Raw genomic sequence first — 12,535 nt, 5'->3', positions numbered from 1 at the left:
CTTTCTGAGCATTAAGCCTTATCTGTAAAATGGAAATTATAAAACCTATATCTATCTATCTCATAACTGTGTGTGGAGGAAAAGGTAGTAGGTGCAATTTGGGACATGAATTCAAATGCCTAAAGAATATTCAATTCAAAATGTCTTCTAAGTAGGTCATGATGTGAAACAAATTCAAGAGAGAGATTTAGACTGAATATAGATAAATAGATAAGACAGACTTGGGAGCCATCTCAACAGAGCTAATAATTAAGCTCAGGGGAGGGGGGGAAAAGGCAACAACTGAAAAAGTGTAGACAATAAACGGCATTATGTCCAAAGGGAAAGGAAACAGCATCAAAGAAGATCCAGCAAAGAAGAATGAGAAGGAGCTGCCAAACAGGATGAAGGAAAACCAAAGAGACCAACGTCATGACAACCCAGAGAAAAGAAAGTAAATATCTCGGAGGAAAGAGTGGTTAATATGTCAAATATTGCAGGGAAGGCAATAAGGATGAAGACTGAGAAAGATGATCAGATTTGACAATTAAGAAATCCTTGCTAACTTTGAAGAGATCAGGTTTGCTTAATGGAGGAGTTGAGAATAAGAAGGAAGTTGAGAATCTGGTAGAATTAAATATACTATCTTATAGGAAGTTTAAAAGAAGAATGGTTTTGGACTGTAAATATACTGTAGTCATAACCCATCTGTGCCTGTTCACCCTATACTAATAACTCTTTGCAAACAAAAATGGGATATGTACATGTGCTGGGAGGATAAAGGGAGGAGGAGCAAGAGAGGAAGACACTTGTGCAGCTGGTCCTGGTACCTGACTCTGGTGAAGTGAGATCTTTATTTCCCTATGGGGCATATATCTGGTGACACTAGACAAGTGTGGGAAAGAACATAGTGAAATGGACTTGAAGGGAGTTATATAGTTGTGCTAAAGACAAGCCCATAACTGATTATATATGGGGAGGATAGGATATGATTCTTCTTCCCATCTTCTAAATGGCTGATCAGGCTCCCCTTTGATGTAAGCCAGTCTCCCTGGCATTCCATTTCACAGCCCCATTTTTGGAGACCATTAACCTATACCAATAAAATCACAGACCTCCTCCTCCACCTCCACCAAAAAAAAAAAAATGGCAAAAACAAAATTCACCTTTCCCATAAATTAAGCATGGAAAACTGAACTTTAGAAGCTGAACTTCCCCCACACACCAAGTCAAACATAAAAACTCTAAACACTTTTACTAACAAATCTTGTATGTAACTTAAAATTACTAATTATGAATTTTAATTTAATTATAGGGGGCAGCTAAATTACACTGTAGAAAGAGTGCCAGGGCTGGAGTCAGGAGGACCTATTTCCAAATCTGACCTCAGACACTTCTAAGCTAGGTGACTCTGGTAAAGTCACTTAACCCCAATTGCCTAGTTCTTGCCACTCTTCTAATTAAGAATTGATGCTAAGACAGAAGATAAGGGTCTCAAAAATTAATTAATTGTAGGGCTCTCAAGCACCATGGATTGAGCTGTGGCTATCAGATTAAGGAATAAGTCAGGGGAGTTGGAGTTAAATTTTCCATTTCCCTGTAAAGTTATTTAAAAAACAGTTAATAGATCTAGAAGGAATTTCATTCAATTCAAAAAATATTTAACAACTATTATGTGCAAAAAAGACTGGCATATGCTACAGATACTAACTCTCCCTTCACCTAGAACAGTCTTTTGAACATAACAAAAATGTGATGAATGTTCACTGTCCCAGATTCAAGAAAACATGATAATAATTGTTATCATTAACCTCGTCATCCATAAGGAAGCAACCTGGCTTGGTCAATGGAGTGGTGACTAAAGTAGTGGAATCAAGATCTTAGTTCAAATGCCATTTCTGACATGTTCTAACTGTGTAACTATGAGTGAATCATTTTAACTTTTTGAGCATTATAAAATGGAAATAATAAAACCTATCTCTCATAAGTTTGTTTTTTTTTGAATTTTTAAACCCTTAACTTCTGTGTATTGACTTATAGGTGGAAGATTGGCAAGGGTAGGCAATGGGGGTCAAGTGACTTGCCCAGGGTCACACAGCTGGGAAGTGTCTGAGGCCGGATTTGAACCTAGGACCTCCTGTCTCTAGGCCTGGCTCTCAATCCACTGAGCTACCCAGCTGCCCCCTCTCTCATAAGTTTTTAATAAGGCTAAAGTGAGAAAGTCTATTTAAAGTCCTTTGCAAACTTAAAAGTGCTTTATAAATGTCAGTTATTACTGTTGTTAAATATAGTGACCTGGAGAGTGAAAGCATTGACAACTTAGAGGAACAAAAAACTTTTCCTACAAGGAATAAACTAAACCGTGAAAAAAGATAGTGATTCCATAAGTCAGAGAAAAACAGGTAGTAAACTGAAGGAGTAAGAACCAGTCTGTTTAAAGGAATATAAAGGATACAGAATGATGAGTTCTGATAATTTAGATGAAAGTTGAATGTATAACATGACTAAAGCTAGAAAGGCAAGTTGCAATAAGGGTTGAGGGCTTCAAATGTTAGATGGTTGAGCTCCTATTTTGTCTTGAGGCAACAGAGATCTACTCTAGATTTTAAATCAGGAGAATGACATCCCCAGAACCTAGAAGGATATTACGGAACCAGGGAGAAGACAACTGAAAAAAGAAAAATATCAGGAGAGAGCTCAATTAGGAGTCTATTACAATGGACAAAGAAGATAGTGATAACGGCTTAGGCAAGGTCTGGAGAGAATGGAGAGAAAGGAAAAGAACATAAATGTAGAACACGAGTGAAGGATAAAGAAAACAAAGGAGAGAAGTGGGAGTGAAATGTTTGGTCTGGTGATAAAAAAACATATTTTTGGAATAAAGCAGAAGAAAAGATAAGAGAACAGAATCTTAATGTCAAAGAGGAGAATTATGAATTTAGGATCATAGGGGTAACTCAGTTATGGGTGATTCCATGGTCTCTCATGTAAGCAAACCTACAGCACACTCACAGGGAATTAACTGTAATAATGAGGGATGAGAAGGCTAAAAAACTTGGAGAACAAATATCTGAGTGAGGGTACAGCAAGGTATTAATGTGGAAATGGAAAAATAAAATGAAAACAAAACCTGAGCCACAAATGAAAAAAAAAAAATATTAACACCTCAATAAAGTTCTCAAAGATGAGAGCAGAGATTGTGGTAGGAAAGAAGATTCTGTGCTAGGAACTAAAGTTCAAAGAAGGGAGAATGACCTAGGAGCCAGGAGAAAGTGGAATGGACCTCAAAGGAGGACAGAGAGCTGAGCAAGGAGGTAGGAGGGCTAGTAAATGACAATATGGAACAAGAAGCATGCTCAGGCTCCCTCCTGGCCCTATGTTATAGAAAGTATCCATCACTAAAGAAAGTGGCCATGGATGAAGTGATTTTTCTGAGGAACCTGCATTTTCATGAGCACCAGATAAAAACACTTTGAGAAAAAAAAAAAAAAGATCTAGAATGAAAGGGAGTGTGTTAATGCTTGAAAAGGGGGGACAAAAGCATCAAGGCTGTAGCAGAAGGAAGAAAACAGAAAAGGGTAGGGGACTAACTAAGGGTAGGCCTGAGCTCAACTTAGAATTGAAGAGGCAGACTCAAGCACAGAAAAAAACTGCAGGCCATTAGAGATCGAACAACACTGCTAATGCATTCGTGTTTTCTTTCTGCTCTGACCTGGAGCTGCTGAGAGCTGTCATTGAGATTGTCTTCCCTCCGCCGAGCCTCCTCAAGCATCTGCGCGCTCTTCTTTTTCTCCACTTGCTCCTTGTGTTTCAGATTGGCAACCTTCTTATTTTGGTCTTTTATTTGTCTATTGAAAAAAAAATGAACTTTTCAAAATTGCACATTCTCTTAATTCTATGATGCTGATACTAATGAATATTCAAGGAAGGTGTTCTTGGGATTTCTGTAGTTTCCATACCACTGAAACCAAATTTCCTAAATGGCACCTCATTTTTCTATTAAATAGCATTTACTTAAGCTCCATGCATGGTGTTTAAAAATGACTTTATACAACAAAATAACACTGTTTAGTTCATAGTCTACAAACACTTATTAAGCACCTACTACATGCCAAGCATTGTACTATGTTCTGGGAATACCAGTGGTGGGATGGGAGGTGAAGAGCTCTCTCAAAGAGAGCATTCTAATGGTGGGAACTATGCAAACAACTACATTCTGACATGTCATATACAAAATAAATTGGGAAAAAATCAAAAAAGAGATCCCTCAATAGGAGGGATCAAGAAAAGGCAGTTTTAATTTCCTAGGACAAAAAAAAGAAACTATCAAAGTCTTAAGTTAGAAATATGACAAGTTTTTTAATCTTGAAAGCTGGGAAATCCTGGGTGAATGAGTAAGATTGGAGATGAAATTTTTCTAGTGTCAGATAGTTTTGATGATGTTCAGTCAAATATCTCTGAGTAGTGATACAAAACTCTTAAAAAGAAGCTCACAATTTATGAGACTATTATTTTGTGTCAAGGAGGGTTATGATTTAAGATGCAAAAAAAAATTCAGCTACAAATGCAAAACACACTCATGCACACACTCGTACATGCACTGAATCAATTTTTAATGGGCAATTTATATTTTTAAGAATACTGGTCATATTCATTTGAGAGAAAAAAGGTGCTATAAGTAAATTCATTAACAGTTCTTTAGATTTTACTTTTAAATAATGTATGTATAAGAATTTATCATAAATTAATGGGGCAGATTCCATAAGATAGCAGTTGTCAAACATAAATATAAATAGGAGGCACTACATAGTAGAAAAAGAATCCCTGCAAGCTACATACTGATCTAGAAAACTATATACTTATGTATTTCTTTTTTTTAAGAATACACTGATATAGCAAAATTAGATAGGAACAATATATAACAAATAGGTAAAAAAGGACATTATCATGATAAATTTTAAAAAGGGTCATGTGTATTTGTTACATATATGCATAAAAATCAGACAGGAAGTATAAATAAAAAGCATGTAATTTTGTTTTAATATCAAAAAGATTAAATTTACAGGTATATCACTATAAGAAAACTGAAAATCAATATAATTTGCTAGAACTTTGACATCTTTTGCCAAAAACTATTTTATCAATAGGACCAATGGGACTGTCAGAAAGACCCGAGTTCAAATTCAGTCTCAGATACTTCATGAATGACCTTTGGCAAGTCATTTAACCTCTAATTGCCTGACAAAAAGATTTACTGGATCTACTAGAAAAGGAAATGGCAAACCACTCCAGTATTCTTGACAAGAAACCCCATGGTAAACTATGGTCCATAGGTTCACAAGGAGGTTCATAACTGAATGACTGAACAACATCATTTTTTATCGATACTGAGTATTTTTGATGTTTTCATTATGTATGATTAGTGTCCATTTGTAAATCTTGCCCTATATGAAGATTAACAGTATTAAGAAGTGAAAATAACTGTTCCTATATAGCCATACTATCAAACTGTGAAAAATTGTACAGCAAATGTGAATTTTAACAATGTGATTTAAATAAGAATAAAAATCTGGAATACTTAGTTATACTTTTCTTGTAAAACGTTATACAGAATTTCAAGTTCCATTTGAATGTCACTTTTTGCTCTCACAACATTAAAAAAAATGGAGTGCTAAACAGAAAAAAAGTCTTCACAAACTTTGAATCCTTCAGAGTATCTTTCAAATACCACACACACAAAAAAAAGGATAAAAGGACAAGTAAAGATACTGATTCTAACTGATATATTTTAAATTTCTCTAGGAAGTAATAGGGAACTACTGAACTTCTTTCAGGTTCATTTGAATATATAGAGATTCCTACCCATATGGATGACCAAATACACAGGATTTGGATATGATTTGGATATGATGGCCTTCACATATGTTTTAGCAATCATTTATAAGGTCTTGAGTTGGATTAAAGCTTTCACATAAAGAAATGTTTTAATTCATTGTCAAGAAACATTTAAGTCATGATTTTTTTAAAAGAAAAGATAAAAAAAGGAAATACATGTTACTCTTTTCCTTTACAAAACAATTTATACTCTTGTACCTGGAGGTACATACAACATATGTACTATGCTGAGAAAAGAGAAGGGAAATATTTGCCATTTCCAAGGTGACTGAAACAGATCCTTGTCAAAACTACTTAATATATCAGAAAGGACTCAACAAGATGTTTAAAGCATTAATTTGTCATACTGGAAAAACAAGGATGGCTCAGTGAAACATTGTCTTTCAATATAAGCAATATATATTTTATGGTTAAAAAGCAAAACTTTAATAGGATATTTCTACCAGAAGATATATATATGTACATAAGATAATTCAGTATTCTTTGTAATTCACTAGAAATTTCTGCTTGCTCCAATAGCTAAAAATCACTTTTCCTCCTTCCATTTAATACAATCAGTTATACTTCATATAAAATAGGATACAGATTCATTAAGAACAATAGAGTTTCACATTTTCCGAGTCCTAAAACAGTTTTGAAAATTTTATCTCAATTTGAGTTGATAGTTTTGATAGAATTGTTGTTTATAGAGTTGATACAATGGAAGTTCATGTATTAAATGGATTTTCTGTACAAACCATTTCAGGATGTGCAAGATGGTTAAATGGATGCAAAAATTTTTAAAAGAATGCAGTGTGATATTAATGCTTACTTAAAAAGTCAATTTTCAAATTAGGACATCAGTAGGAAATTACTAGTAATAAGGTATGGGTTTCAACACTGAAGCTAAATTTTTACTAAACCTTCAAATAATTGAAAAAAATTAGATTTTATTTTGTGAATTATTCTTAGTTTGTATCTTTTTTTTCTTTGTACCTAAGGTTAGTCTCTGTCACTGTCTCTGTTTCTCTCTTAATATGAAGAAACAAAAGACTCATTTTACAAAGTCAGATCCACAAGGATCCTTTCTTAGTTAGATTCTTCTTCTAGCCTAAAAATAGCATTGTTTGTGGCAGTACTATAGCCTCATTACAGAACTACATATGTCTCAAATAAAATTGGAAAAATAAATGGCATATGAAGATTGAAACTTTCTTTTCTTTTCTTTTTTTTTTTAAGCCCTTACCTTCCATCTTAGAATCACTACTGTGTATTGGTTCTAAGAGAGAAGAGCGGTAAGGGCTAGGCAATGGGGGTCAAGTGACTTGCCCAGGGTCACACAGCAAGGAAGTGTCTGAGGCCAAATGTGAATCCAGGTCTTCCCATCTCTAGATCTGGCTCTCAATCCACTGAGCTACCCAGCTATTCCCAAGATTCAAACTTTCTTAAGTTTCAGATGGGTTACAGGTAGCTTAATTTAATGTTCTTCCTATAGCTCTGATACTAGTAAGATTAATTCCACAAGATTTAAACTGGCTTTCACCATATGAACTAATTACTGTAAGGTCAATGTGATTAGGTTTCAGAGGCCTTGCTAAATTATACTAAGTTTTATCTACATTTGGCTTACAACCTGGAAAGTCAATCTACTGGAAGAAATTCCTCTGCAAATTTACCCTTGAAACAAGGTCTATTCCAGGTATTGTTACTAAGTTGACACTACAGTTAAAAATATCAAGATGTTGATTGAGGGATACATATTCCTAAGTTTGAGTAAAAACAAATTAGACATCTTGTTGTCAAAGACAGACATTTTAAGAAAGAAGTAACAGAAAGCCGAAGATAAGGAAACTTGCCAATTGGTCAAGAATGGAGCTGTGACTTTAGTTTTGAAGAGATGGACACAACTAAATAACAGCAACTAACACTTAATTGATGGATTCTGGGACAATGGATAATTTTTATCTCAGAAACAGAATGTAATAAGAGAAGGAAAGTCAAAGTCAGAAGAGACTGACACAAATTCTGGACATGTCCTTGGCCAATTTATATTTCCTTTCTAGTACTCAAATTACTCATCTATAAAATAGACTAGATGATTTATTTAGATCTTCAGATTTGAATTCCATCACACTAGAAACAAAACAGCAAATGAAACTGATTCCTAAATACGGAAAGGAAATGACAAATAAAGCTATAAATAAAAATTATATTCTTTCAATATATATAGCCCTGGGTGTTATGGAAGCCAGCTTTTCTCCTTTCTTCTCTTCTAAAAGGAAAGCTTCTTCTATCACCTTCTTCTATAAGGAAAGTTAGAAGAAGCTAAGGGAAGGGAAACTAAGGGAATGTTATATATAATAAAAAAATTATCAAAACAAAACTTTTATCTCATGTAAACAAAATGAAAAGGTGCCTAATGTTCATTTCCCTATGAAGTGTGTCCTGGAAAGTTAATAAAAATGAACTAGGGTCCCCAAATCCCAGTAGAAAAGGACAGAGCAAAAGAAAATTATATTCCGAATGCAAAAGGAGAAAAGAATGTGGGATAGGAGAATAAAAACAAAAAAGATTTAAAAATCAGAAGAGGTCTTTTAAAAAGTGAAAGCAAAAAAAGATATTCTAAAATTCTTTTATGAGAATCCACAGAACCACAAAATTTCTGTAACAGAAGAAAAGCTCAATGGTGAAACAGTCCAATTCATATCTGAAAAACAAGCATCTCTTCTGCAATATGCCTTAATTTATTTAGCCTATGCTTGAAGACTTAGATTGATGAGAAACTACTGTCACTTAAGGAATTCCACTCTATTTCTTTTAATATCTCCAATAATTAGAATCATTTCCCTTATATTAACCATAAATGTGTCTTGTTTCAATCTCCAAGGACTGCTCCTAGTTCTGCCTTCTGGGGCCAAGCACAAGTCCAATTCTCCTCCCATGTGACAGAGTTTCAAAGGCTTGAATATATGCTTATATCTTTATGCCTGCCTAATCCTCTCTCCTCCAGATTAAACATTCCAGTTTCATCAGCTGATGATTACAACACATGGTCTTAAGGCCCTTCATCCTCTAGCCTGCCCTCCTCTGTATAGGCCCCAGTTAACCCATGGAGTCTACAAGTATTTATTATAGACTTCCTATGTACCAGAAATTGCGCTAAGTGCAGGAAAAAAACAAAAAAGGGACCAAAAAAAATCCCTGTTCTTAGGGAGTTTAAAGTACTTGGAGGTAGAGGATGTCAATATGCAAATCAGAATGTACAAAAAGAAATATACAGATAAACTGGAGATAATCTTGCAAGGAAGGCACTAGCATTAAAAAGTTTTAAGGAATATGTAAATAAGTGCGTGCAAACAAGAAATATACAGGGAAAAAATGGAAATAATTTTGAATGGAGAAGACTATCTTTAAGAAATAGGAAAAGCTTCTTGTACACTTGGAATGTTAGCTAAGACCCAACGGAAAGCCAGGGAAGTAAGAAAGTGAAGAAGAAGAAAGAATTGTAGGCATGGAGAGCAACTTTATCGAACAAGTAAACTAATAAAAGGTACCCAGTTTATTTGCATAAAAAATAAACTAGATACTTTGTTTTAGTCATTTATATTTGTGCATAGAAATATATATATATATATATATGCTTCATATAAACTGTATACATAAGTACTTATATATGAACCATATACATATTTTATTGTTTATAATTATATTATGTGTTTTATAGACAAAAAATAGTTTATGTATAATATACACACACACATTAGTTAGGTTTTAAAAAAAAACCTTCCCTTTCATCTTAGAATTGACATTAAATATTGGTTCCAAGATAGAAGACAGGTAAGGGCTAGGCAACGGAGTTAAGTAACTTCCCCAGGATCAAACACACAATGAGGAAGTGTCTAGGGCTAGACTTGAACCCAGGACTCCCAATCTGTAAGCCTGGCTCTCAGTCCACTGAGTCACATATCTGCTCTCAAAAATAAATATTTTTTCAAACAGCAAAATGTTTGGGGAATTGAATGGAAGCTGAGGACAATCAAAGTGAATATGGAAAGGATGTAAATAACATCAAATGATTTCTGTTCTCTAGTCCACAAAGTCTAGGAAGGAAACCTGAAGGAGTAGCTTCATTTGAGGCAGAAATGTGTAAATTGCCAAGGGACAGAACAAGAAGCACTGTTGTAAAAGTATATATTTTCAAGGAGCCTCAAAATCTTCTTTTGCTTTACTCACAATACACAGTGACAAAATTCCCACAACCTATGGCAGCATATTCAGAATTCTCATCAAAAACACAAAGGTAAGAAAGCAATGTTCTTTTCTGCAGACTACCTGTAGTTAAATCTTAATAGCAATTATTTTATGAAATAATTTTTTTTCTACTCTTAGATATAGTGCAATCTTCCAAATATCTTTAAAGGTACACTATGAAAGGCTATTGCAGGGGGCAGCTAGGTGGCACAGTGGATAGTGTTCCAGGCTTAGAGTCAGAAGGGCCTGGGTTCAAATCTGATCCAAAACATTTCTCCCAATTGTGTGATCGACAGCAAATCACTTAATCTCAATTGCCCAGCCCTTGGGGCTCTTGGTTTTTTTTTTTTTTTTGCTTTTTTAAAAAGGCTACTGATTTTTCTCTATTGAGACAGTCTCTTTTTTTCCTCTTATTTTCAAATCTTGTTTTTACATAATTTCCAAATATCTCTCTCTCAATTCCCTTACTCAGTAAACCATTCAGTAACAAAGATTAAAAAAAAAAAGTAGTTCAACAAAAATGATAAATACATTGTGTCTGACAGGTATAAGCAATATTCCATCACAGGGAAGTACTATTTTCTCAATTCTTCTCTCTTCCACATAATTAGAAGGAATTCAGTTTCAATTTTTTCATTTTTTACTATATTGCCAATAAAATGGAAGTACCATACGAGCAGTGACTATTTCACTTTGGTTTTTGTATTCTGAACAATGAACAGAGTATGCACTAAATAAATCTTTGCTAGAGTAAATTGAATTATTCCAGTTCCTCATTCAAACTCAAGATAAGATTAGTACATGCTATTCTAAATATACTTATTTTGTAAAAAGGACATACTGACCTTGAGGTGAGACTGAAGGGAGCACCATATCCAGGAAGAAGCCAAAGAGAAAGTTATGAAGAGTTAATGAGATTACTGTGCAGAAATAACACTACTGAGAACACAAGACAAAACACGAAGCACAGCATTAAAGAAAATAAGAGAAGTACGCCATGGGTTATACCAATCAAGCAACAGGCATTTATTGGACACTTATTAGGTGCTGGCCATTGGGCTAGACTTTTAAAACTCAATGATACGCTTTCTGAGTAGATTATACCATTCTAATCAATATGATTTTTTCCAGCAAGAGTTCTACTTGAAATCAAGCATATCATTTGTTATAGAAATCAACAAATTTCTAAAACAAAAACAAAGAAATTGGTCATTTCTTTAGAATTAGTCATTAGATAAGTGAAAAGTGGGTTACAATGAAAAGACAGAGCCAGCTGATCACTCCTACAAAAGATTACGCATCTGGCTCCTGGAACTAAGCTTTTACAAACCTCTAGACCAGTGATGGCAAACCTATGACATGTGTCAGCACTGACACGCGTAGCCATTTTCGATGACACACAGAGAGAAGTATGGGGCCGCATATAGAGGATGAAACATTTTCAGTAGTGTAGTGTAGACACTCTGTGCACTATAGATGACAATTCTACCTATATTAATTTACCTATTTCAGTTTATTAAATACAGTTATATATTATAATTATACATTTTTGTTATTTAAACTTTAAATATCTCAAAATTATGGGTTTTTTTTCTCAAAGTGACACACCACCTGAGTTATACTTGGCTTTTTAGTGAATTCTGACACACCAAGCTCAAAAGGTTGCCCATCACTGCTCTATCCTGAAACTGTTCTAAAGCATTATGATATAAGACAGTAAAAAGTAAATAATACTATTGTTTCCATTATTCTGTAAAAGATAGAAGAAAAAATCTAGTTTCTCTCTAAAAATTTCAAATAAAAATTTATTTTATCCAAATTTGTGAGTGAGTATATTTGTGAAAATTTGTGAAAAAAGCATAACTTTTTATGTATTCATACCTATCTGCTCAAGATTCAAATTACAATGTAGCCAGTCCCTAAGTTCCTGAATAGCATAAAGCCCTTAGAGTTTATTAACCTATTAACAGAAAAAGGAATAAAAGAAGTAAAGCTTCTTAAAGAAGAAAGAGAAGAAAGAGTAGAATTTACTTAATAAAGTGAAGTACCACTTGGGTTTTATTTCTGCCCATTTTATCCAAAGCTACAGTAACTTTTAAAGATCATGTATCTCACTATCTCTGAACTTGGAAGCTATGACTTCCAGAGCAGAAATGTTGAGAAAAAATATGGCCATATTCCTGCACAAAAAAAATTATATGGTCACAAATTCCTCAGGTCACTATAAAGCAAATCATAATCTTTATTTCCTTTAATCAATGCAGTTGGAGGCAGAATACAAGGTAAGTAACTCACAGTCAAACACAGTTTGTAGCATGAACAATTCCCAATTTAAGACTACTTATTAATAACACAACTGAATAGTTGGAAGGAAGGATAGAAAAGTAACAAAGAACTAATAATGTCATATACATCTTCAAATGAATTTTTT

The 12,535-nt window shown here is 34.0% G+C and overlaps 1 protein-coding gene across 3 annotated transcripts in view; it reads right to left on the bottom strand.

Moving 5' to 3' along the window:
* ERC1 (ELKS/RAB6-interacting/CAST family member 1) overlaps positions 1-12,535 on the bottom strand; it is a 278,923-nt gene that overhangs the window by 156,227 nt on the left and 110,161 nt on the right. For 2 of the 3 annotated variants that reach the window (XM_044678370.1, XM_044678371.1), the window contains one exon: positions 3,692-3,827. In XM_044678370.1, coding sequence (XP_044534305.1) covers positions 3,692-3,827 — 136 coding nt within the window. Of the gene's footprint in view, positions 1-3,691; positions 3,828-10,949; positions 10,962-12,535 lie in introns of all 3 variants that reach the window. The other variant, XM_044678372.1, reaches the window with a different exon arrangement.

Source organism: Gracilinanus agilis, chromosome 5 (assembly GCF_016433145.1).
Source record: "Gracilinanus agilis isolate LMUSP501 chromosome 5, AgileGrace, whole genome shotgun sequence".
Taxonomy (NCBI): Eukaryota; Metazoa; Chordata; class Mammalia; order Didelphimorphia; family Didelphidae; genus Gracilinanus; species Gracilinanus agilis.
This window is presented reverse-complemented; position numbering and strand designations above follow the sequence as displayed.